The 25,593-nt window shown below is 42.4% G+C and overlaps 1 protein-coding gene across 3 annotated transcripts; it reads left to right on the top strand.

Annotated features, from left to right (window-relative positions):
• Positions 1 to 1,676: 1,676 nt before the first annotated feature.
• TBP (TATA-box binding protein) lies at positions 1,677 to 25,523 on the top strand. 3 transcript variants are annotated; one of them, XM_089669682.1, is made up of 8 exons: positions 1,677 to 1,795; positions 10,877 to 11,021; positions 11,366 to 11,688; positions 14,913 to 15,000; positions 15,149 to 15,240; positions 16,510 to 16,677; positions 22,286 to 22,380; positions 24,694 to 25,523. In XM_089669682.1, exons 2-8 carry the CDS (start codon positions 10,971 to 10,973, stop codon positions 24,771 to 24,773), a joined length of 897 nt encoding a protein of 298 aa, XP_089525808.1. In that variant the 5' UTR covers positions 1,677 to 1,795; positions 10,877 to 10,970; the 3' UTR covers positions 24,774 to 25,523. The 3 variants fall into 3 exon arrangements, with proteins under 3 accessions (XP_089525808.1, XP_089525807.1, XP_089525809.1); XM_089669681.1 differs by having other exon boundaries at positions 1,679 to 1,789; XM_089669683.1 differs by lacking the exon at positions 1,677 to 1,795 and adding an exon at positions 8,249 to 8,271.
• The last annotated feature ends 70 nt before the right edge of the window (positions 25,524 to 25,593 follow it).

Raw genomic sequence — 25,593 nt, 5'->3', positions numbered from 1 at the left:
ATGTGAATGGGGGAATGAGGACACTGATGTGAAAAGGGGGGCTGTAATGTGAATGTGGAACTGAGGACACTGATATAAATGGGGGACTGTGATGTGAATGGGGAACTGAGGACACTGATGTGAAAAGGGGGGCTGTGATGTGATTTGCGAACTGAGAACACTGATTTGAAGAAGGGACTGTGATGTGAAGGGGGGACTGAGGACACTGATGTGAAAATGGGGACTCTGATGTTAAGAGGGGACTGAGGGCACTGAGGTGAAAAGGGGCTGTGATGTGAAACTGAGGACACGGTGTTAAAAGGGGGACTGTAGTATGAATAGGAGACTGAGGACTGTGATGTGAAGGGGAGACTGAAAACACTGATGTGAAGAGAGGACTGTGATGTGAATGGGGGACTGAGGACACTGATGTGAAGAGGGGACTGTGATGTGAGTGGCGGACTGAGGCCACTGATTTGAAGAGGCGACTGTGATGTGAATGGGGAACTGAGTACACACTGATGTGAAAAGGGGGACTGTGATGTGAAGAGGGGATTGAGGGCACTGATGTGAAAAGGGGGACTGTGATCTGAATTGGGGACTGAGGACACTGATGTGAAGAGAACTGTGATGTGAAGGAGGGACTGAGGACACTGCTATGGAGACTGTAATGTGAAGGGGGAACTGAGGACACTGATGTGAAGGGGGGACCATGATGTGAATGGAGGACTGAGGACACTAATATGAAGAGGGGAATGTGATGTGGAGGACTGAGGACACTGACGTGAAGAGGGGACTGTGATGTGAATAAGGAACTGAGGACATTGACATAAAAGGGGGACTGTGATGTGATTGGGGAACTGGGGACACTGATGTGAAGAGGGGACTGTGATGTGAATGGGGAACAGGGGACACTGATATGAAGAGGGGACTGTGATGTGAATCAGGAACTGAGGACAATGACATAAAAGGGGGACTGTGATGTGAATGAAGGACTGAGGACACTGATGTGAAGAGGGGACTGTGACGTGAAGGGAGACCATGATGTGAAGGGTCGGAGTCATAGCACAAACATGAGATTCAGACGTCCTCTGGATCTTTCATTGACTGGACCCATTCATCGTCATTCAACGCCAGCGGTTTATATCCTCACAATACTGTGGAGGCCAATGGACATTCGTGTTAACACACACTTGTTAGCGTGCATCAGCTGGGCTGCACAATGTATACACAGAGGGGTGCATTGTGGGTCACCTTCCTGTTTTAGGGTACTACTAAATGAATGGCATTGCAACATATCACCTGTAATGGAAATCTGCCCTAACAAGAGTGCACCATCCTGGAAGCCTTTGGGGGGTCGTGTGATCGGTGCCCATTATGATCGGCGCCCATGACTTGAGATCACACCCTTAGACCTGGAGCTGTATGTTATAACCCTCTGCTTCCTCTCATTGAGGATACCGGGGGATAGAACTCTTCCGGCTGTATGGCCCATTACATCTATCCAAGCCATTACCATAAGAAAAAGCGTCAGAGAACTGTGACTTCTACAAAACAAATGAGCTAAAATACACAACCCTTCCGACCACAATAACCAGTACTGCCAGTACTGAGCCGAAACCGGAACTTCCGGGTCGTACTAGAGCGCCGGGAACGGGAGCACGTGACGTAGGGAAGGCCAATCTCTAAAGCTGATTGGCTGAGACGGAGTACACGGTGTGTTGTGTCATGCGCGGACGGTAGTAGCGCTGGTGGAATGGTGTGAGGGGTTCGGAACGGTGCGGGGAGCCCGGGCTAAGTGGAGAGGAAGGTAACGGTGAGGGGTGGTGAGGATAGATATTGCTGAGTGGTCAGCCGGGTGTTGTAGTGTGCTCTGTCAGCATTGTTCGTGTATTCCTCCACTGGGCGGTAAGGAGTCCCTCCTATTCCCCTCAGTCCATCCACATTCCACTACATAGAGCATACTGCGCCCGATACATATCTCTTCACACTCACATTACGTACAAAGCAGCCAGTAGTGTGCCTGGGTTAGACTTCACGTCATAGCAGGAGCCACAAGGACCCCGTGCCTCCCAGTCCATGGCTCCTTCACCATGACAGTGGCCCAGGTCTGTTCTGTGGTTGTTGTCATTCACACAGTAGTGACCTGTTCAGGCCTATACACTGATCAGCCATAACATCACCACTCGCCTAATATTGGGTAGGTCTCCCTTTTGCCGCCAAAACAGCCCTGACTCGTCAAGGCATGGACACCGCTGGATCTGTGAAGGTATGCTGCAGGGGCGGACTGACCATTTGGAAACTCGGGCACTGCCCGAGGGCCTGGGGTCAGTAGGGGGCCCCATGAGATGCCCCTGGTACCTTTTTCATAGGTTTTTTTTGAGTTTGAGCAAGGACACAGGGGCCCCATGATCCCCTATTGCCTGGGGGCCCCATGAGTTGTCAGTCCGCCCCTGTGGTATCTGCCACCAAGACTTCAGTAGCAGATCACTGGCTCTGCCAGCTTGCCTTCTTCCCATACTGCATCCTGGTGCCATCCCTTCCCCAGGTGAGCAATGCACACACAGCCTGCCATGCACATGATGTAATAGAAAACCTCATTCATTGCTCCGTGGTCCAGTTCTGATGCTCACATGCCCATCGTAGACTCTTTTGGCTGTGGACACAGGTCAGCATAGGCACCCCAACTAATCTGGCTATGCAGCTCCATACACAACAAACTGCAATGCATTGTGTGTTCTGACACCTTTATGTCATAGCCAGCGTTAACCTTTTCAGGGATTTGAGATACAGTAGCTCTTCTGATGGATTGGACTACACAGGCCAAGCCTTTGCTCCCCATGTGCATCAGTGAGCATTGGCCACTCATGACCATGTCACTGGTTTGCTAGTTTTCCTTCCTTGGACTGTATTTGCTAGGTCCTGACCACTTAAGACTGGGAACATTTCACAAGAGGTTTGGAATTGCTCTGACCCAATCATCTAGCCATTAAAATTTGTCCTGTGTCAAAGTTACTGACATCCTTGCGCTTGCCCCTTTTTTTTTCTAACACATTCACTTCAGGGACAACATGTTCACTTGTAGCCTAACATATCCCATTCACTTTTAGGTGCCATTGTCCCAAAATACAGTAATCAATGTTATTCACTTTACTTGGTAGCGGTCATAATGTTATGGCTGATCGGTGTATATGCTCACACATGAAAGTGGTTGGGCCTGTCTCAGGACCTGTGGGTATTTGCCCTTCCCAATATTAGCAGGCATCTTCTGGTGCAGGTCATCTGTTTTAAAGCTGAATTCTTAAAAAAAAAAATCTTGAATTCTTAAACGATAAGTTAGCCTTTTTTTAAAAAAAAAAATGTGCGTGGTAAAAACGTGCACTTATTTTTTTATTTTATTTTTTTTTACTTGGAACCTGTAAAGCATTTCACTGGCGATCAACAGATCGTGGGTGCTGTGCAGGACTCTCAAAGACTTGTCAGTGTATCTGTCTGCTCATATGGGCAGGCAGATACACACTGGCAGGAACAGATGATGAACTACCACAGTGCTCAACAGCACTGTGGTAGTTCATTGAGAACTAGAATCTGGAAAGACTGTCGGTACTTGTAGATTCCTATTCACAGAATTTTGTAAATGAATGACGCAGGCAGAGCTCATTTATGCCCCATTCACACCCAGAAGACCCAGCGGGGGTTCTCTATGATTTGCTGCAGGCTCATTGTTAGTACAGTCCTGGCCAAAAGTTTTCAGAATGACACAAATATGAATTTACCTGCAAGGAAACACGTGCAGTCATGATTGCTTTGCACAAAAAGGAATTCACAGGCAAGGATATTGCTGCTACTAAGATTGCACCTAAATCAACCACTTATTGGATCATCAGGAACTTCAAGGAGAGAGGTTCAATTGTGAAAATGGCTTCAGGGTGCCCAAGACAGTCCAGCAAGCACCAGGACTGTCTCCTAAAGTTGATTCAGCGGCAGGATCGGGGCACCACTAGTGCAGAGCTTGCTCAGGAATGGCAGCAGGCAGGTGTGAGTACATCTGCACGCACAGTGAGTCGAAGACTTATGGAGGATGGCCTGGTGTCAAGAAGGGCAGCAAAGAAGCCACTTCTCTCCATGAAAAACATCAGGGACAGACTGATATTCTGCAAAAGGTACAGGAATTGGACTGCTGAGGACCGGGGTGAAGTCTTTTTCTCTGATGAATCCCTTTTCCGATTGCTTGGGGCATCCGTAAAAACCCTTGTCCGAAGAAGAAAAGGTGAGCGCTACCATCAGTCCTGTGTAATGCCAACAGTAAAGCATCCTGAGACCATTCATGTGTGGGGTTGCTTCTCAGCCAAAGGAGTGGGCTCACTCACAATTTTGCCTAAAAACACAGCCATGAATAAAGAATGGTACCAAAACATCCTCCAAGAGCAACTTCTCCCAATCATCCAAGAACAGTTTGGTGAGGAACAATGTCTTTTCCAGCATGATGGAGCACCTTGCCATAAGGGAAAAGTGATAACTAAGTGGCTTGGAGAACAAAGCATCAAAATTTTGGGTCCATGGGCAGGAAACTCCCCAGACCTTAAACAGGTGAACAAAAAAAAAAAAAACCCGCAAATTCTGACAAACTCAAAGCATTGATTGTGCAAGAATGGGCAGCCATCAGTCAGGATGTGGCCCAGAAGTTGATTGACAGCATGCCAGGGCGAATTGCAGAGGTCTTGAAAAAGAGGGGTCAACACTGCAAATATTGACTTTTTGTATAAACCTAATGTAATTGTCAATATAAGCCTTTGACACTTATGAAATGCTTGTAATTATACTTCAGTATACCATAGTAACATCTGACAAAAAGATCTAAAAACACTGAAGCAGCAGACTTTGGGAAAAATATTTGTGTAATTCTCAAATCTTTTGGTCAGGGCTGTAATAGGAGGCTGACAGCTCCCGCAACTAACAATGGTCACTTGCATGTAATCCCTTTAAAGTGGTTGTAAAGGCTCAAGATTTTTTACCTTCATTCATAAAGGTAAAAAACCTTCTCTGTGCAGCATGCACCCCCCCCCCCCAACCCCCCTATTATTCACCTAAGCCCCCTCTCGCTCCAGCGATGTGCACTGGAGTCTCGGCTATCCCGGGACTCACTCACCTCATTGGCTGAGACAGCAGCGGAAGATCTGGGCTGCTCTGTACAAAACCACTGCACACAGTAGGTAAGTATAGACATGTTTTTTTTTGTTTTGTTTTTCATTAAGCCTTTAGAATCACTTTAAACATCAATTACCTGCAAATGATTGGTCCTGGGTGCTGAGTGTGTCCAAAGCTGATCATTCACAGGTAATTGTTGCATAAGTGATTACATGTGAGTGCCCATGATCAGAACAAAAAGAGTTGGGCACGAAGTACCCCCTGACATGGCAATATCTATAATGATAATATAAAAAACAAACAAACACGTAAACTATGGCATCTTAGAGTGAAAAACAAGGCACTGTCATAATGTGCTAGTATCCATCTTCCCCTGGTCTTTCTGCCAGGTTCATGGGCTCCAGCACTTTGAATGGCCGAGCCACAATTACTTCACTCCTGCACATGGGAGTCACGGTTTACGGCACAGAGCTTTGAAGGAACGGTATGGGTATGTTGTTACTTTAGAGCACATGCATCGGTGACATCACTGGCTGCATCCAGTGTGATTATCTTCTAAATGAAACAAGTTTAGGAGATATTCATGGTACCTACAGGTAAGCTCTGTTATAGGTTTACCTGTTATCTGCAAAGGGAATGTGTGGGGTTTTTTTTTGTTTGTTTTTTTTGTTGAAGGAAAGCATGCAATTTTTGCGCACATTCCTGCATTGCACCAATGGGAACCTAGCCTAATTTTAAGTTTAGAGTACCATGGAAACTGGGCTCCTGTGTTCATCTAACAATGAATGATGGTCCCTGACTGTGCTCTGCTCCTCTTGGCTCCAAGATGGAGTTGCCTTAACTGGAGCAACCTGTCTCACACATCACTCTGGAGAAGACTATTCAGACAGCTGCATGGGCTCGCCATCACCCATCCCAGAGTATCATGACCAAGTTTAACTGCTCTGCACTTTGTTGTACTTTGTTGTAGAAAGCTGTACAAACAAACTGAAAGACACTTCATGGACAAACTTACACGGGAGATATAGGAGGTAGGTCAGTGGACAGCTGATCTTGAGTTTTGCTTGGATTATGCAGTATCTGCCTTTGAAGGTCAAATAAAGAGCTTGATAATCTTGAAGGAGGAAATTCTGCAATTGCAGACCCAGGTGGAGGACCTGGAGAATTGGTCAAGATGCAGTAACTTTCATTTCCGCAGTATATCTGTAATGATTCTTGATTTGCAAGCAACTATGACCACTCTATTACAGGAACTTGTCCCTTCCATCCTGATTGAACACTTTGATGATTGAGGGTACATTGTACATGACTGAATCCAAACATCTGATGGTCCCAGGGATATCCTCAATAAGGTGCTGTTCCTGTGCTATCACACTAAGGAGAGCTTCCCAAACCTAAGAGAACCCTTGAGTTACCAGGGACATGCCTATCAAGTATTTGCAGACCTGACCCCCTCTACCATCGCCAAACACTTGCCCTGCAGATATTGCAGGTGCATCACATTCCTTATAGGTGGTGGTTCCCGTTCTGTCTTTTGTTCACTTACCGCAACTGCCAGTACTATGGAACCACCCTACCGGAGATCCAACACTATCTGGATGATATTCAGCTCACCTTGGCCTCCGTGTCTCCTGACCAGTTTTCCTAGAGTTTATGCTACAGGGCCTCCACTGCCGGAGATGGCAGACCTGCTGCTCCACCTCCCAGACCTCCGCACCAGGGGAATTACCCTACTGAGCACCTTCATCAAAGTTCAAGGGCCCTGGGGTGAACAACACCCCTTCACATTAGTCCCTCAGCTTCTCTGCTGCAGCCAGTTCCGAATAATAAGCCTTCTTAAAAAGTTATTTCTCAGGTATACCATTGTTCAGACTGGCTTGAATAGGCCCTCTCCCCATGCTGTGAGCATGTTTTATTGGGCAGGGTCATGTTTTTGAAGTTAATGCAGATGTGGATACTCCAAGTCAGTTGCCTGTTGACTCTCATGCAAGGACCCTATTTTCTACCACTCTTAGAGACTGTGTGTGTCACAGCCTAACCTTATATGCACATATGGTGGGCTTGTGTACAATAAGCTAAGTCTAAGATTAAATCTACAATATGTTGAAAATGCTAATCAACGTTGATATCCTGCACTGGAGCCTCATTACTCAATTTGAAACCAGATGTGCTTTTGAAGTGTCAATTTAGACTAACAAATCATGTTTTTACAGCAACAGAGCAAGTTGAAGCTGTTTGAATTCCCTTTCTTTAGTGGCAAAAAAAATAAATATAAGGTGCACTGGATGCGTACTAATGAAAAACTGCCCATAATTTTCACAAAACATGGGACCCGTGGATTTCGTGCTTTTTCGCCATCTGACTTCAACCGCTCCTGGATTTGTGAGATTTCTCTTCTCCTTTGATAACAGGATGTTTCCTCCATGGCTCCTGCGGTGCTCCTCCCTACCTTTTCTCCCTGCTTTCATTTTCTACCCTTTTTTTTTCCCTCCTACCTTTCTCTACACTTACTGTCTTGTTTTCTATTATCTTAATTTATATAGCGTCAACGGTTTGCTCAGTGCTTTTGTCAGGGCTCCTGGGTATGACCAGAGGTGTGTGACTGACGCAGGGAAACGCAGACTTCAGATATGTTATAAACAATATAATTTATTAACACTAACAATACAAACATAAACGCAGTGCAATACTAAAACATAACACAGTGCAAACGAACCAAACCACCCACAGATAACAGTACATACAATGCAAGCGTCGTCAGGCAGGCCGGGTCAATATCAATCGGGCAGGTAGGTACAGGGGGAGCAAGCGGAGAATGGTCGGGGTCACAAGCCAGGTTCAGCAGGTAGCGGGCAGCGTGGTACAGAGGGTCAGGCAGAGGGATGGTCAGGAACGAGCCGGGGTCAGAGCAGGAGAAGTCAGCAGAGGTCAGATCAGGCAGGGTCAGCAACAAGACAGGAACAGGATGCAGGAACAAGATACAGGGCCCAGGAAAAACACACACCAAGGCCAAGTCTGCAGGTCTGGCCATCCCTTAAATACACCAGTATAATCAGTTCCAGGTGTTTGATTGGCTGCAAGGTTGAGTCTCTGATTGCTGGGAGCACCCGCTGGCCAGCCCTGGTACTGCAGCTCATAAGGCAGGTGAGTCCCACCATTGCTGGCCAGTCCATTCCTGACAGCTTTACAATATAAAGGGAAACAATACAGCAACGATATAGTTCAATACAAGAGGGTTATTAGGGCCTTGCTCCTTGGAGCTTACAATCTAAGAGGGAGGGGCTGGTGGTACAAAAGGTAATAACTGTGGGGGATGGACTGATAGGAGAAATAGAGGATTCAGTTATTAGCTGAAGGCAGGATAGGCTTCTCTGAAGAGATAGGGTTTTCAGAGATCGCCTGAAAGTGGGCAGAGTAGGCCATAGATTGGGGTAGAGAGTTCCAGAGGATGGGGGAGGCTCTAGAGAAAGCATGGAAGGAGACAAGGGAGCTAGAGAGCAGGAGGTCGTGGGAGGAATGGAGAGGACGGTTTGGGTGATATATGCAGACAAGATTGGTGATGTAATGTGGGGCAGAGTTATAAATGGCTTTTATATGTTCTTGTTAATGTTTTGAATTTTATTCGTTGGGCAATGGGAAGCCAGTGGAGGGATTGGCAGAGAGGGATGGCAGACATAGAACGATTGGTAAGGTGGATGAGTCTGGCAGCAGCATTCATGATAGACTGAAGAGGGGATAGCCTGCGATTAGGTAGGCAAATGAGGAGGGAGTTACAATAATCAAGGCGAGAGATTACCAGGGAGTGAATAAGTTGCTTAGTGGTTTCAGTGGTTAAAAAATGGCGTATCTTGGAGATGTTACAGAGGTTAAATCTACAAGATTTAGACAGTGATTGGATTTGGGGCTGAAAGCACAGATGGGAGTCCAGGACTACACCTAGCACCCTGGTATGAGGGGAGGGACTGATGGTTGTATTATTGATCTTGATGGAGGAGTCAGGGAAGGGGGCATGGGCTGGAGGGAATAGTATGAGCTCTGTTTTAGACTGAGTTTGAGGAAGTGGAGTGACATCCATGCTGATATGTCACTTAGTAGGCTAGTAATGCGAGAGGAGACTGAAGGGGTGAGGAGTAGAAAGACAAATTTGTGTATCATCAGCATAGAGATGGTACTTGAAGCCATGGGAGTTTACCAGGCGACCAAGGGAGGAGGTGTAGATGGAGAAGAGAAGGGGTCCAAGGGCAGAACCTCGCAGAAAGAGGAAGTGAAGAGGAGGAGACAGAGTTATAGGTAACATTGAAGGAGCGCTGCAATAGGTAGGAGGAGAACCAGGAGAGAGCAGAGTCTCGGAGGCCAAGATAGTGGATTTTTTTGAGGAGGAGGGGATGGTCAACAGTATCAAAAGCCGCAGAGAGATCAAGTAGTAAGCGTATGAAGTAGTGGCCATTGGTTTTAGCTTTTCTACAATTTTATGTTCAAAATATAGGAGATCCTCCTGGATTTCTTTTTTCCTAATCTGTTTCAAATGTAGTGAACTGACCAAAGGCCTATTGGATCCAAGCCTTGTAATTTAAATCCTTAATTGAAATGTACCCGTGTTTTCTGCTGGGTTTTCATTTGCATGCTACATGCTTATGCATGTACAGAGTGCAGTGTGCTTATTCCAGCTCTCAACCAAACGTTCAAGCCCTCAAATGGCTGGTACAATTGTGGATCTAAACAGGAGGCTAAGATGGCACTGTCTTTGGTTGTAAAAAGATAGGAGGATTAGTTTATAATATCTTGTATTTTATAAAATGACTTTGTATCTTTATTTCCTATTTTCTATAGCAATGAATGCATCCAACCCCAGCTGGACTTGAACTACTCTTAGAAATAGTGGAAAATGGGGTTTCTTGCAGAAACAAACGTGACTGAATAGATAAATTACCTTTTTTAATCCATATTTTGTGTTCCTCCTGGTAGTATTTATACTAATGTCTTTGTGTAAGGATAGGGAAAAGACGAGGGCTCCTATACAGCTTATTCATCTTTTGTACATTTTATGTATGGAGCTAGCATAGAATTGGAGATCAGTTTGAGCTCTGTGAGATCTGCACTTTATCTATTCAAACTTCTGAAGAAGATCTAGATAAAGGAGATGGGCAAATGTGTTGCGTTTAGGTGGGAACATATGTTGAACTTGAACTTTTTTTTTTTTCTATGGTTGAACTGGATGGACTTTTGTCTTTTTTTCAGCCAGATTAACTATGTAGAGTGAAACTTCACTCTCTCAGTCAGCATGGGCTATTTTTAATCCATATGCTGCTAGCATTAGTAAATAGATAGGAAAGTATATCATATTTATATTTCTTTGGTCACTTCCTGGTTTCCATGCCTAGGCAAATAATGTCATACATCCCAGCAGTCTTCATGAGCGGAGGGAGGGTTCTCAGTTCAGCCTATGCTGAGCTAAGGGCAGATGGATTCCAGGAAGTAAATGATACATGAATCATCTGCTCTTATGCAAGATGGCCACTGTCAGAAATGCCAGGGAGTGTTTTTCAGAATGATTTATCAGCAAAATAAAGCACGGAGACATGGATGGATGGGGGAGATTGCTTTGAATATTAAAATTTAATTAAATGGCATTTTTGGCTTGTGGTTCTGAAATGCAGTGCAGTTCCACTTTAAGCTCTTTTCTGTGGTGGGATTTTTTGTTTGGGTTTTTTTTTATAGAATTGTGACAATTTTTTTTGTATTTTTGCAGTTTTCAGAAGATTTTGGGATGATTTGAAACTACATATAAACACACAAAGGTTTTTTTTTTCTTTCTGAACTTGGAGAGAGGTGCAAGGAACAAGATGGATCAGAATAACAGTATATCGACTTTCCAGGGTCTGGCCTCCCCACAGGTAAACAAAGAATCATTTGGTTTATCTAGCAATGGTATGGGAGCAATACCATTCTATAACATGTATTGGGGTAAATTTCTGGGAGCAACTACTTTGTGCGTGTTGTGTTGTTTTTTTGGGGGGATTTTTTGCCGAATCATTCTGTGTTCCAGAAGTTCAGTGCCCAATTGGACCATCCAGAAAGACAGATCAGAAAAAAACTGAAGTTACAAACCATGGCATAATTGATAAATGGGGAAATTTCAAAATTTCACCTAGTCTTATTTTCTGTTTTTTCTCAAGGTGGCACAACATGAAATTTATAAAAAAAATTTGTTTTTATTTTGTTTTTTTTTATTTTATAGGGCGCAATGACTCCAGGAATTCCCATCTTTAGCCCTATGATGCCCTATGGCACTGGCTTGACACCACAACCTGTACAAACTGCAAATAGTTTATCGATTCTGGAGGAACAACAAAGACAACAGCAACAACAGGCCCAGCAGTCCACATCCCAGCAGGTTGCTCAGGGGACCGGACAGACCCCACAGCTTTTTCACTCACAGACTCTAACAACAGCACCACTTCCAGGCAATACACCGCTTTATACATCACCCATGACTCCGATGACTCCTATTACCCCAGCCACTCCTGCTTCAGAAAGTTCTGGGATCGTACCTCAGTTGCAGTAAGCAACTTTTTTTTGTTTTTAAAGTGGAAGACCTAGATAATGGAGATGGACAAAATGTGTTGCTTTTAGGTGGGAACATATGTTGAACTTAAAGTGGAACTTCACCCTCTCAGTCAACATTGACTATTATTTAATCCTTATGCTGCTAGCATTAGTAAATAGATAGGAAAGTATATCATATTTACTTGATTTAAAAAAAAGTTTAACATTTCTTCAGTTACTTCTGGGTTACCATGCTTATGCAAACGGAATACATTCCAGGAGTCTTCAGGAGGGGTTTTCTCAGCTAAGCACACCCCCCTGCCTGCATTGCGGAGCTAAGGGCTTATGGATTCAAGGAAGTTAATGCTACGTGAATCATCTGCCCTTACTCAAGATGGCCATGGCCAGAAATGCTAGGGGGTGTTGTGTTTTTTTTTGTTTTTTTTTTATGTTATTAAAGTGATTTCTGAGCAAAATAAAACATGAACACACTGATGAATGGGTGAGTTTTGTTTGGGTATTTAAAATGAATTGAATGAACAATGTTTTTGGTTTGTGGTGCTCAGATGGAGTGAAGTTCCGCTTTAAGCACTAGCCTACAGGGCACTTATACCCCCTTCCTGCCCAGGCCAATTTCCAGCTTTCAGCGCTGTCACACTTTGAATGACAATTGCGCGGTCATGCAACACTGTACCCATATGAAATTTTTATCATTTTTTTGAGACAGATAGAGCTTTCCTTTGGTGGCATTTAATCACTTCTGGGTTTTTTATTTTTTTCTTAAACCAAAAACCAATTTTGGAAAAAAAAATGTTTTTTCTTCGTTTTTGTTATAAAATTTTGTAAATGATTTTTCTCCACTGATGTGTGCAAATGAGGCTGCAGTGATGGGCACTGATAGGCTGCACTGATGGAGACTGATAGGTGGCACTGATAGGTAAAACTGATGGGCATTGGCAGGCATCACTAATATGACGTCCTCCCAGAACAAGAGAACCGCCTTGCGCCTGTCATTGTACTATATGGTGGGCGGGAGGCGGTTAAAGACTATGATTAAAGGGAGAACTTCAGAATAGCAGTATAATAACTGCTTGCTCTGGGGCTTTCATCCTTATTCTTGTTTTGCTACCTAATGAGTCACTAAGCTGAAACAAACACAGATCAATCCCAAAGATAAAAACTGTATAAGGTAGTATTGAATGCCAAACTTTATAAAAAAAAAATAAATAAATAAAAGGTTCTCTAATTCTTTTTAGTGTTGTTGCTGGTTGGTTGTTTTTTTGGGGTTTTTTTTTTTTTTTTGAAGCATATACCCTATTGGGGACCAATTTTATTGTTTGGAACAAGAGTAGAGAAGTTTCTGGACACCCAACATGACATGCTTCTTGTCTGCATCAGGGACTGTTCAGGTACTAAAAGAAGGAAAAAGATCACTGTTCTTGAGCTTGCATCATCACAAACATTTGACAGCTGCAGTACATTACTGTTCTGACATTTTAACTTTTTCAGATTTGCTGTATTTCTAAACCCGCTTAAAAATTTTATTTATTTTTGGGGGCAGTATACAAATACACTTTTAAAGCCCAACTGAGCCTTCAGTTTAAACTGGCTGAATATGTTCCACATGTATCAAAACATATTTGGTGACACTGGTCAAGCAAATTAACACAGTTCGACACAAATTAGGTTAAGTCTATGTTAAAGTTTTTATCTATTCTTTTGTGACCCCTGTGCCTGTAATCCTGGGCAGCCAAGTATGACAGATTTGCAGGGTTCTGTGATAGTTTTATCTCTGTAGATGACAGTATTTCCCTTCAGACTCACAATATGAAGTTGTTGGGACAAGTCTCATTCTGTCACAGTGATGCTTTTAGAGCAGTAGTAGGAGGAATTTGACTTGAGCTGTAATATCATAGTAAATCTCTCTCTTGCTGCTTCTGTTTGAATTGCATTGTTGTGTGACCGAATCTTTAGAAAGCAGCAAACAGCCTAAGTAGAACAGCCTGTGTTCTGCTAAGTCTGGATTCGACCTCTCAATTAGCAGAAAGCATGAGCTTTGTTGATTGCAGAGCTGGAGTTCTGACTTGGCAGAGGGTGTGTCTGACCTCTACAGATAGACCACTGCTTCCACATAGAGAGCAAGGGTCTTGCACTGGAGCATGTTAGATGGGGGACAGGTTTTTGTAGCCGTATATTTTAGCGGTTTTAAATATTTTTAGTTTAATTGCTTTCCCGCCTGCCCTATAGCAGAAATACTGCTGCAGGGCTGCGCAAACTCGCGTGTACCCTACCTGCATTGCCATTGGCGACCTCAGCTGTCGATCACTGGGTCCCGGCCAGTGATTCCCCACCGGCACCCGGCGATTGCCGTGTATCGCTGACAGGGGAGAGGTCTGTATGAAACCAATACAGATCTCTCCCGTCAGCTCCTGCACACTGCTTTGTATTGCATAGCAGAGCAATACAAAGCAATGTGCTTACACAGTGAAACACAGACATCACACAGTTAACCCTTTGATTTCCACAGATAACCCCTTTCTGTCATTGGGGATGTCAGTGATGGTTAGTCAGTCCCCCCCCCCCCCCCCTCCCAGTGTCAGAATTCCCGCCGCAGTCCCGCTATAAGTCGCTGATCGCCGTCTTTACTAGTATTAAAAAAAAAAAATTGCAGTGTATATACCGCCATGTGTAGACACTAACATTCACATAAACCAATTAATTTACATGTATTGGTATTTTTTTAGGAAAGACAGGTAGCAGAATACATTTTGGCCTAAATTTATGACGAAATTAGATTTTTTTAAAACATTTTTTTATTGGACATGTTCAATAGCAAAAAGTAAAAAAAAAAAATTTTTTTTCCCCTCCAAAATTGTCGGTCTTTTTTTGTTTATAGCACAAAAATTAACCACAGAGGTGATGAAATACCACAGAAAGCTCCATGTGTGGGGGGAAATTTTAATTTGGGTGCAGCGTTGCATGACCATACAACTGTCAGTTAAAGTAACTCAACGCTGTAAAGCACAAAATGGCCTGGTCAGGAAGGGGGGTAAATCCTCTGGAGGGCAAGTGGTTAATTAAACTTCAAAGAACACACTTTGAGATATGGAGGCTGCTATTTCCTAACTAACCTGGAACAAGCATTCAACTAGTAAAGTTAGAGCTCCTGGTTTGCATGTTTTATTCCAGGTTGGTATAGGTAAAATATGCCATAATCATGGGTATTTTCTTCTCTCCAGAAATATAGTGTCTACCGTCAATCTTGGCTGCAAATTAGATCTGAAAACAATTGCACTTAGAGCGCGAAATGCTGAGTATAATCCGAAGGTGAGTACCTAAATTTTCAGTATGTAATTTAGAAAGCGTATACCACTGATTGTAACTAACGGGGAGGGGAAGTAGCTTTTATTAGGTTGGCATAATTCTGTTGCAAACTATATAAAATTCTAACTAACATTTTTGTTCTGTCCCCCAGCGTTTTGCTGCTGTTATCATGAGAATAAGAGAGCCACGTACAACAGCACTTATATTCAGTTCTGGAAAAATGGTCTGCACAGGAGCTAAAAGGTAGTCTTCACCTTCTCAACTGTCAGAGTGGAGGAAGATTGACATTCTCCATCTTAAAGCAATTTGCTACATTAGTGGAATGCTAAATAGGTCTGAAATTAATTTCAATGAAAAAATTTTTGTGTGTTGCCCATAAGGATATTTTTAATAGTGTTTTATTTAATCTCCTTGTAGCATAAAAAAACATAAAAAAGTAGCCAGAACTTCTACAGAACTCGATCTGCAAAAATGAAATCATATGAGTGGCAATATACAGACAACTCCTATACGATCATAACTATAATACAGTAATAACTTTCGCTTTTTAGAATCTAATGTTTTGCATGTAAGATTACAGTTGGAGGTACGTAAACACTCACTATATCTGCTAACATGTACACAAAAAGACAAAAGTTAATTTTAGGGCACAAAAAAGCAATAAATTGCCTTATTGTTTTGTAAAATATAAAAGATGAGGTTGCAGCGAGAAAATAGATATCCAACTTGTCAAACCTTAAATTTGTGAGTGCTTGTGAAATGGTGACGAACTTCAGTACCCTATATTTTCTATAGGTCGACACTTTTAAAGCTCCTGTTCTTTTACATTTGTATGTGCGTATATGTGGTGGTGGGGGCCACAATATTTTTTTTGGAGGTGATGGTATGTGCTTGGGTGTAACTTATTTTTTATAATTTTAAAAAAAAAACAACACCTCATTGGGGACCCGGAAGTGACATAACGTCACTTCCGGGTCAGCACAAGAAGGGGAGGGGAGTTGACATGTCTACTCTTCTCCCTCCCCTCTAGCCGATGGCGAACCTGGCAAGCGGAGCCCGGGAGACCTCAAACGGGGGGCGCGGAGAGGCTGGCACTGTGTGGAAGCAATCGGCGGTACTGCTGCCTTCAATTGCTTCACCTGACAGCAGGGCTAAAGGTAGAAAGAAACTACCTACCTGGCGCCCAGAACTACATATCCTGGACGTCTGGCGATAGGAATCCAACATCCCTGTATATTATTATGTGCATATATGCATTCTGAGAGCCTTCTGATAGAATATTACATTTTGCAGTCCCTTGGTGACATCTGGGGCCACATTTGAGGCCCCCTATTACTTGTGAGTTGACTAGCACAACTCTAAATAATAGAGCAGGTCACACTGTTTATACATAATATCAGTGCAGAAGGGAAAAAAAAAAGCTATTCGACATGATAGTTGGCATAGATGTGAAGTATCAGTACTGCCATATAAACCATGCTTATTACTGATTTTGCTTTCCTTTCTTAATAGTGAGGAGCAGTCGCGTTTGGCAGCCAGAAAGTATGCTCGAGTTGTGCAGAAGTTGGGATTTCCAGCAAAGTTTCTAGATTTTAAAATTCAAAATATGGTAGGGAGCTGTGATGTGAAGTTCCCAATCAGATTAGAAGGCTTGGTCCTTACACATCAACAGTTTAGCAGGTAAATTCCAAACTTTGTGATTGTAATATTTTTGTTCCTGTGGCCAAAATAGAAGTACAATGAATGTAATCCCTAGTACAAACTGTTCAAACCTTTACCTCCAACAGTACCGGTCGGAGTGCAAATAAACTTTTTGTGCATCCCATTCTTTAAAGAGGTAGGTATATAAATATATATATTTTTGCAGTTCTGGGTAGGGGACACGCCCACCCTGACAAAAAATGGGGTTTGTGAAAAGAGATTCACAGGAAAGCGGCTACATTATGAACAGAATGCGATACTCAGAAAAATTTCCAAAAATTTATGCTTTATTTCACATTAATGATTGACATATGGGCAATCGCCCTGGTTTACCATCACCTCAGTATGAGACAATACACACAGACCTAAAACCATAAAAGTCACACCAAGACCGGTCTAGGTATATGTGCTACAAAAGCTATGACCACAATAGTCTAAAGCATTTGCAGCACTGGCACATAGGTAACACTTCCCAAAGGAGGTATATTCAAAAATTATACCATAGGTATGCAATATCACATGATATATATATATATATATATATATATATATATATAAGCATATCTCATTACCATATAGGTTACACCCCATAAAGGGGATTTTCCAAAAATTATACCAAGGGTATATCATATCACATGCATGCAAAACGACGGATACAGTATTCGTCAAAAGAGAGGCATGACCTTAAGCCTATAGAAGGCAATATATGGGTAAAAAATAATATATATGCAGTACAACCCTATACCAGCACACGTGGTTGGGGCCCATAAATCTATAATAGACGTGAATGGTTGTAAGGATTCTTATAATTGAAAGAGTCCCTATTGTTGTCTTGATGGAAACATAGATGCAAAATAGCAGAAATTTGCTTTAAATGGTTTCTTCACCACAGCATGTGGACTGCAAACCACTTTAGTGTTGGAAACAAGATAAGACCCAGTAGATCTTCCGCCTGTTGTAATATATGTAGTATGCCTTGTTTCTATGTAAAACACCATAATGTCCCCATCCTGTAATAAGACAAACGATATAAGTCACTGTAAGAGCTTTCACTCTGTAGTAGATATATATTGTATCATATAGATCGTAAGGGACCTTTTTCAAATGTCCTGTAACAGTCCACTCACCACCTGTGCAATGGGTAGTAGAAAAAAGAAGAAAATAATTCCTTCATAGGTACTGCCATGTTGATCCAGGGAACCACCGCTTACATCAGCCGACATTTCGCGGGTTCCGACCTCTCCATGGCGCCTGTACAGCCTTTGCATGACTCATGGCATGTGAACATGGCTACCTCCTTGTAGGTCGGCGAGTGTATCACCAGTGCGCATGACCGTAAGTGACGTATCTGACGTATGACGTTAACGCGTTTTGCAGATGGGCGTATCTCACTCAGCTTCGTCAGGACCAATGGACACGCACACCCTGCCCGCGCCACCATTCGCGGCCTCTGCTGTCAATTACCGGGTTCTGGCCGGTGATTGCTCGCCAGCATCCGGTGATCACCAAGTATTATTGATTGAGGGAGAGAACTGTATGTAAACAATTCTCTCCTGTCAGCTCCTGCACACTGCTTTGCATAGCAGAGCCATACAAAGCAGTGTACTTACAGTGGAAAGCACAGACACCGCATACTGTGAAATAGCACACAGTTAACCCTTTGATCACCCCAGATGTTAACCCCTTCCTGCCCAGTCCCATTACTACAGTGTCAGTGCTTTTTATTAGCACTGGTCACTGTATTGGTGTCATTGGGGATGTCAGTCACACCAAGTCAGTTCCCCCCAGTGTCATAATTCCCGCTATAAGTCGATCGCCGCCATTACCAGTGAAAAAAAAAATTTTAGTTTATATATACTGCCATTATTAAATGTTATTTTAATGAAAGGGTGCAGCACTAGTAAAATTCACAAAGATAATATATAAATAACCAAAAGCAATAAATTCATAAATAATCAATAATCAAAGTGACATTGTGCAAGTATATACAGTGGGGCAAAAAAGTATTTAGTCAGCCACCAATTGTGCAAGTTCTCCCACTTAAAAAGATGAGAGAGGCCTGTAATTGGCATCATAGGTAGACCTCAACTATGAGAGACAAAATGAGAAAAATAATCCAGAAAATCACATTGGCTGATTTGGAAAGAATTTATTTGCAAATTATGGTGGAAAATAAGTATTTGGTCACCTACAAACAAGCAAGATTTCTGGCTCTCACAGACCTGTACCTTCTTCTTTAAGAGGCTCCTCTGTCCTGCACTCATTACCTGTATTAATGGCACCTGTTTGAACTTGTTATCAGTATAAAAGACACCTGTCCACAACCTCAAACAATCACACTCCAAACTCCACTATGGTGAAGACCAAAGAGCTGTCGAAGGACACCAGAAACAAAATTGTAGACCTGCACCAGGCTGGGAAGACTGAATCTGCAATAGGCAAGCAGCTTGGTGTGAACAAATCAACTGTGGGAGCAATAATTAGAAAATGGAAGACATACAAGACCACTGATAATCTCCCTCGATCTGGGGCTCCATGCAAGATCTCACCCCGTGGGGTCAAAATGATCACAAGAGCGGTGAGCAAAAATCCCAGGACCACACGGGGGGACCTAGTGAATGACCTGCAGAGAGCTGGGACCAACGTAACAAAGGCTACCATCAGTAACACACTACTCTGCCAGGGACTCAGATCCTGCAGTGCCAGACGTGTCCTCCTGCTTAAGCCAGTACATGTCCGGGACCGTCTGAAGTTTGCTAGAGAGCATTTGGATGATCCAGAAGAGGATTGGGAGATTGTCATATGGTCAGATGAAACCAAAATAGAACTGTTTGGTAGAAACGCAACTCGTCGTGTTTGGAGGAGAGAGAATGCGGAGTTGCATCCAAAGAACACCATACCTACTGTGAAGCATGGGGGTGGCAACATCATGCTTTGGGGCTGTTTCTCCGCAAAGGGACCAGGATGACTGATCCATGTACAGGACAGAATGAATGGGGCCATGTATCGTGAGATTTTGAGTGCAAACCTCCTTCCATAAGCAAGGGCATTGAAGATGAAACGTGGCTGGGTCTTCCAACATGACAATGATCCCAAACATACTGCCCGGGCAATGAAGGAGTGGCTTCGTAAGAAGCATTTCAAGGTCCTGGAGTGGCCTAGCCAGTCTCCAGATCTCAACCCCATAGAAAACCTTTGGAGGGAGTTGAAAGTCCGTGTTGCTCAGCGACACCCCAAAAAATCACTGCTCTAGAGGAGATCTGAATGGAGGAATGGGCCAACATACCAGCAACAGTGTGTGCCAACCTTGTGAAGACTTACAGGAAACGTTTGACCTCTGTCATTGCCAACAAAGGATATATAACAAAATATTGAGATGAACTTTTGATATTGACCAAATACTTATTTTCCACCATAATTTTCAAATAAATTCTTTCCAAATCAGCCAATGTGATTGTCTGGATTTTTTTTCTCATTTTGTCTCTCATAGTTGAGGTCTACCTATGATGCCAATTACAGGCCTCTCTCATCTTTTTAAGTGGGAGAACTTGCACAATTGGTGGCTGACTAAATACTTTTTTGCCCCACTGTACAAATGCGCATAAAGATTGCGTATCTGGTGTGTGCGCAGTCTTTACCCTATTTTCTCACCTCATCCACGGTTACTCACATTGTCACTTTGGACTTAGTTGATTGGTTACATATCTTTCACAATATTAGCCACAGATTATAGTGGCATATATACTTGCACAATGTCACTTTATTGATTATTTATGAATTTATTGCTTTTGGTTATTTATATATTATCTTTGTGAATTTTACTAGCGCTGCACCCTTTCATTATATTACTGTTTACCTTAAGGTCTTATATGGTGCCTTTGGTGCATAGCTGCTAACATATTGTGTTTAATTTAGCGCTCACTTATCTTCAATTTTTTGCATTATTAAATGTTAACTGTCACGTAAACCAATTAACAATTACTTTACATGTATAGGGTCTTTTTTTTTTTTTTTTTTTAGCAAAGACATGTAGCAGAATACATTTTGGCCAAAATTTGTGACGAAATCTGTTTTTTTTGTTCGGTTTTTTTAAATTGGACATGTTTAATACAAAAAGTCAAAAATACTGTTTTTGTTTTGTTTTTTCCCTCAAAATTTTCCTTTTTTTGTTTATAGTGCAAAAAATAAAAACTGCACAGGTGATCAAATGCCACCAAAAGAAAGCTCTATTTGTGGGGGAAAAAAGGACGTAAATTTCATTTGGGTGCAACGATGCATGACTGTGCAATTGTCAGTTAAAGTAACGCAGCGCCGTAACACAAAAAATGGCCTGGTCAGGAAGGGGGGTAAATCCTTTGGAGGGCCTGTGGTTATCTGGAGGAGCTACTGCCAAGCAACAGGCTGTGTGATGCCCCTCCAGCATGTCTGTTGTGTGTTTGTGCTGGGACTAACAGGGAGAGGTTACTCCTCCATTGATCACCATCTTACAACCTGCCCACATGTGTGACTCATCACATGGACTGCTGAGATGCAACATGGAGGAAGTGAACAGCATAGAAAGGAACTCAAAATGGACCATGAGCACTAGATGTGGCAATGGCCGATCTTTAACCACTTGCCTACAGGGAACTTATTTCCCCTTCCTGCCCAGGCCAATTTTCAGCTTTCAGCCCTGTCGCATTTTGAATGACAATTGCGTGCCACACTGTACCCATATGAAAGTTTGGGTTGTATTTAATCGCTGCTGGGTGTTTTTTTGTTTTTTTTGGGTTTTTTTTGAAAGAGCAAAACATTTTAAATAAAAAGTTTTTTTGCTTCTATTATAAAATTTTGATGGGCAGCACTAATGGGCACTGATGAGGTGGCACGGATAGGCAGCACTGGTGGGTGGCACTGCAGGGCACTGGTAGGCGACACTGCTGGACACTGATCATCAGTGCCAATCCCTTCACTGACAATTGCCGATTCTCGGCTGTACTTTCCTCACGTTGTGACAGCATGAGGAAAGTGCAGCCGATAACCGGCAATGGTATTTACTCAGTGATCTGCTGTGTCATAAGACACAGCTACTAACATAGTAAAGGGCCGCTGTGATTGGCCTTTTACCATATCACCGATGGCACTGGGGGCGTGTTCTGGGAGGACGTCCATGGACATCCTCCCAGAACTAGACAACCGCGCTGTAGCCATCCTTTCGGCTATAACGTGGTTGGGAAGTGGATAAGGGAAGCATTGCCTGAGAAACACATTGAGGCTGTCAGTCCTGACTTTTTCTGCAAATGCTAGTGGCCAGCTGTCAAGAAGACCTTTTATCAACCCTTCTGAGCAACTATCCCAGAACAATAAGAAGGATTTTTTTATTTTTCTGACAGGTATACATGTTCTTGGTCAATAAATCCACAATAGCCAAAAAATTATGTGGCAGTATCCATCAGCTGTGCATGTATGTGGTTATATTAGATGTGTCTTTAAATAACCATGCGGAGCATGTTTATGGACAGATGCAGACCATTTTCTGTTAACCAACTGAAGTGTTAATATCCTTTTTTCTTTTATTTAAAAATTATTTTTTTCTCTCATTCCCCAGTTACGAGCCAGAGTTATTTCCTGGCCTTATTTACAGAATGATCAAGCCAAGAATCGTTCTCCTGATATTTGTTTCTGGAAAAGTTGTATTGACGGGTAAGTTGTAATTTATTATAAAAATAACTTCAGGTGAACTAGTACAATGTAGGGATAATTTTTCCTTGCAACCAAAAACCTCAACCGCTTCCCGGTTGACATATGCATATATGCAGCCTCTCAACAATCGGGCATTAATGCGTAGAGGCCACATAAATACATACTTAAAGATAAACAGAACTGTTCTGAGAGTGCATACAATATACGCTCATGGCACAGTTACTGGAGGCTATCTGAAAGCAATTGCGGCGGTCACGTGATCAGAAAGCCCGCCCTGCCTTCCAGCATCTGAAACTCCTTAAAGGGCTAGGAGGTGCCAGGGCCAAGGGGTGAACTTGTAATGCTGTTATTCAATATTGGGCTTCATTAGGCACGTGAACCAGGAACAGCTTGTCCTTTATAAATGGAAATATAATGGAGCAGCTGCAAATACATTCTCTGTTTAATTCTACCATTTGCAATTTTAGAGCAGACCTGTTGCAAAAATCTGCTGCTGTTTATTTCAGGTCTTACCAGATGGTCTAAAAATTCTAATATTGCTGCCTGTAGTGACTGTATGTGAGCATATTTAGCCTGTCAGATTAGTAAAGCAGGCTACTCTTAGAACAACAGTATGCAGTCAGTACAGGAGTGGCAAAGGATTCACAATCCGATCTTTGCCCAGTTAGAGGGGCGTTACAGGGGTAGGTGCACTTGAATTTTTTTTTTTTTTTTAAAGGGAACCTGTACTGAGCAAATATGGAGGGTACCAAAACTTACCTGTCCTGAAGAAAATGGCTATCTGCCTGTTCTACATAGTCAATGCATTAAAAAGTTATGAATTCATTGGATTAGCATAAGTATGCAGATACTAAATACTATTTCTGATAATGCATGTTTGTTCAATATTAGTGGTTTTCTGAGTACTTTAGCTAGACAGCCAAGCAGCCAGCGTTTTTAAGTCATCAGCAATGACTTCCACACTTTCCCCTGAACAGATTTCCTTTAAAAAATAACATGGCATGTCATACAATCAGGTGACAACTATTGTAGCCTTTATCTCTGTAAAATATATTCTGAAATGACTATACTACAACTAGAGTGTCTGCATGCGTCCTTGCAGCAAACCTGTACGATAGTTTTGTTGCATAGTGATAAACTTGGATATGGTGTTGGACTTGCTTAAAGAGACGCTGTCACCGTGCCTATGCAGGGTAAAGTGACTGTGTCTTTTCAAAGGGCATCCTGCAGCTCACTTAGTCTCTTTCCCTACGTCACCTTGCAGCTCTTTGCTCCTCTGCAGCTGGTAATTATAGTTAGCACTTAAGAGTATGGAGGAGCATGTGACTTTCTCCTCATGTGACTGTCAAGGCCTAGCAGCCATCAGCTAAGCCCTGAGCACTGTGACATGACCCACAGAGTGAAATCGCTGCTCCCCTTCTCGCTGTCGCAGTTGATTTCAGCATTAAAGGTGAAAATGTGTTGCTTTGGTGATCCTTCTTGCAGTGACGCTGTTTGTTAAAATTGACTTTTCAGAAAGTCAAAACTTGTACAGGAGTCAAAGGGAACTTTGGTAGCTAATTGGGCCAGATTACAGGGAAGGCAAGTGCATGCAGCGGAACTGTTACCATATAAAACATTAGCAAAGTACAGGCTTGCTTTAAAGTGGAGGCATTTGGCTTTCCAGCTAAAGCAAAACTAAAAGTCCCTTTTTTGCCTCTGGAAGTTGTGCTTGTAGCCTTCATAGTCTTGCAATGCCTCAATGGACTTGCTAGAGGGTCAAAATTTGCTACCCGTTTTATAGTAAATTGGGCTGTGAGAATGACAGAATTTCTGGGAGCTCTGGTAAGCCAACCTAGGCAGCACGAGTAAGGTAATCGCAGACAAGAACTCTTATTTCTTTGCATAACACGGGCAAAGTATAGATTGACTTTAAAGTGTATGTAAACCCGAACAATAAAATGGGCACCGTGTAGATTAGAAGGTACTGCTTGGTAGTAGAGGGTGTGTGTTGTGGATGTTTTTTATGACCCTGAAACCGGTGTACTGTGAGAATACAGGGAATACTGATGTGCAGTAACTCATGGCAACCAAATCTGACTTCATTGTAGTGCAAACAACAAAAGGTACTGTGGACAGTGAACCTTGCTGCTTGCGCTAAACCATAAAATTGTATCTATTCTGCAATTTTAATAGATTTGCCTTGTCTACTATCCCATTCAACGTTTACTGTAACATAACCCTAAAACCTTGCAATGTGATCTTTGTTTCCCGACTATATTAGGAGAACCTGCTTTGATGGTGTGTTTTTTTTGTTTTGTTTTTTTTTCCCAGGCGCTAAAGTTAGAGCAGAGATCTATGAAGCATTTGAGAACATATACCCAATTCTGAAAGGCTTTCGGAAAACTTCATAACAGTTGGCTTTTGCCATTTTAACTTTTCTGTATATGTGTTATATAATATGAAGACCTTTTTAACATGGTGCACCGTTAAGACATGGACTTCGGTTACATATGGTGTTCCACTGATGTTGCTATGATCCGATGACATCTTGCATCGCCACACATTTTATTTACTTGCCAAATGTTTCTATTTTAAAGCAGGTTTTATGTGGAGGATCTTAACCGTTGTTTCAAAATGGTTCTGTGTTCCTTTTATTCCATGTAGTTCAGAATTTATACACTATTTAAGAGCAACTGTTTTGGACCATGATGTCTAACTGAACAGGAAGTATTTCAAAAACTTTTTTTGGAGACCGTGCAACTCAAGTGTAGCATTGGGATCCAAGCCTGGTTTTGTAAATATCACTTAATCAAGAACTCTGTATTAATCCTCCTGAAGGGTACATTTTTTGGCACTATTTCACTTTTAATAAAAACAGATTTTAGTCGAAAGTTAGTCTATGGCCATCTAATCTTATTTTGAGAGTAGTAAGAAATGTTAATTTAAATGTTGTCCAGGTCATAATCTGTATATATTTCTTTCTCGTTTTCAGCTGTCCCATATTACAGAACCGTTTTATTGAAGTTTTATGAGTTTGATGCTATGTGTTGACAGTAGGCTTTGTTTTTTATTTTATAAGATTATTGCAATACTTATGTGCCAGAAACATTCCTGGATTCCAGTGTTCAGCTTGGTAAAATAAATTGTCAGCTTATTCTAAAGTTGTTTTTGTTTTTCCTGAAAATTCTGGTGTTTGCTCTGACATGGGCAATCAGACTTTTGAGAGCTTCT

Source organism: Staurois parvus, unplaced genomic scaffold (genome assembly GCF_062004578.1).
Source record: "Staurois parvus isolate SC_StPar_1 unplaced genomic scaffold, SC_StPar_1.0 ptg000081l, whole genome shotgun sequence".
NCBI lineage: Eukaryota > Metazoa > Chordata > Amphibia > Anura > Ranidae > Staurois > Staurois parvus.
Note: the sequence above shows the minus strand (reverse complement) of the source record. Positions and strands in the feature narration are given on the sequence as shown.

What these genes read in the sequence shown, in the direction of transcription:
- TBP (XM_089669682.1), top strand. Translation starts at nt 10,971, where the DNA reads ATGGATCAGAATAACAGTATATCGACTTTCCAGGGTCTGGCCTCCCCA. An exon ending in GGGATCGTACCTCAGTTGCA is followed by an intron (nt 11,689 to 14,912) that starts GTAAGCAACTTT and finishes TCTTCTCTCCAG; the next exon opens with AAATATAGTGTCTACCGTCA. An exon ending in ACACATCAACAGTTTAGCAG is followed by an intron (nt 16,678 to 22,285) that starts GTAAATTCCAAA and finishes CTCATTCCCCAG; the next exon opens with TTACGAGCCAGAGTTATTTC.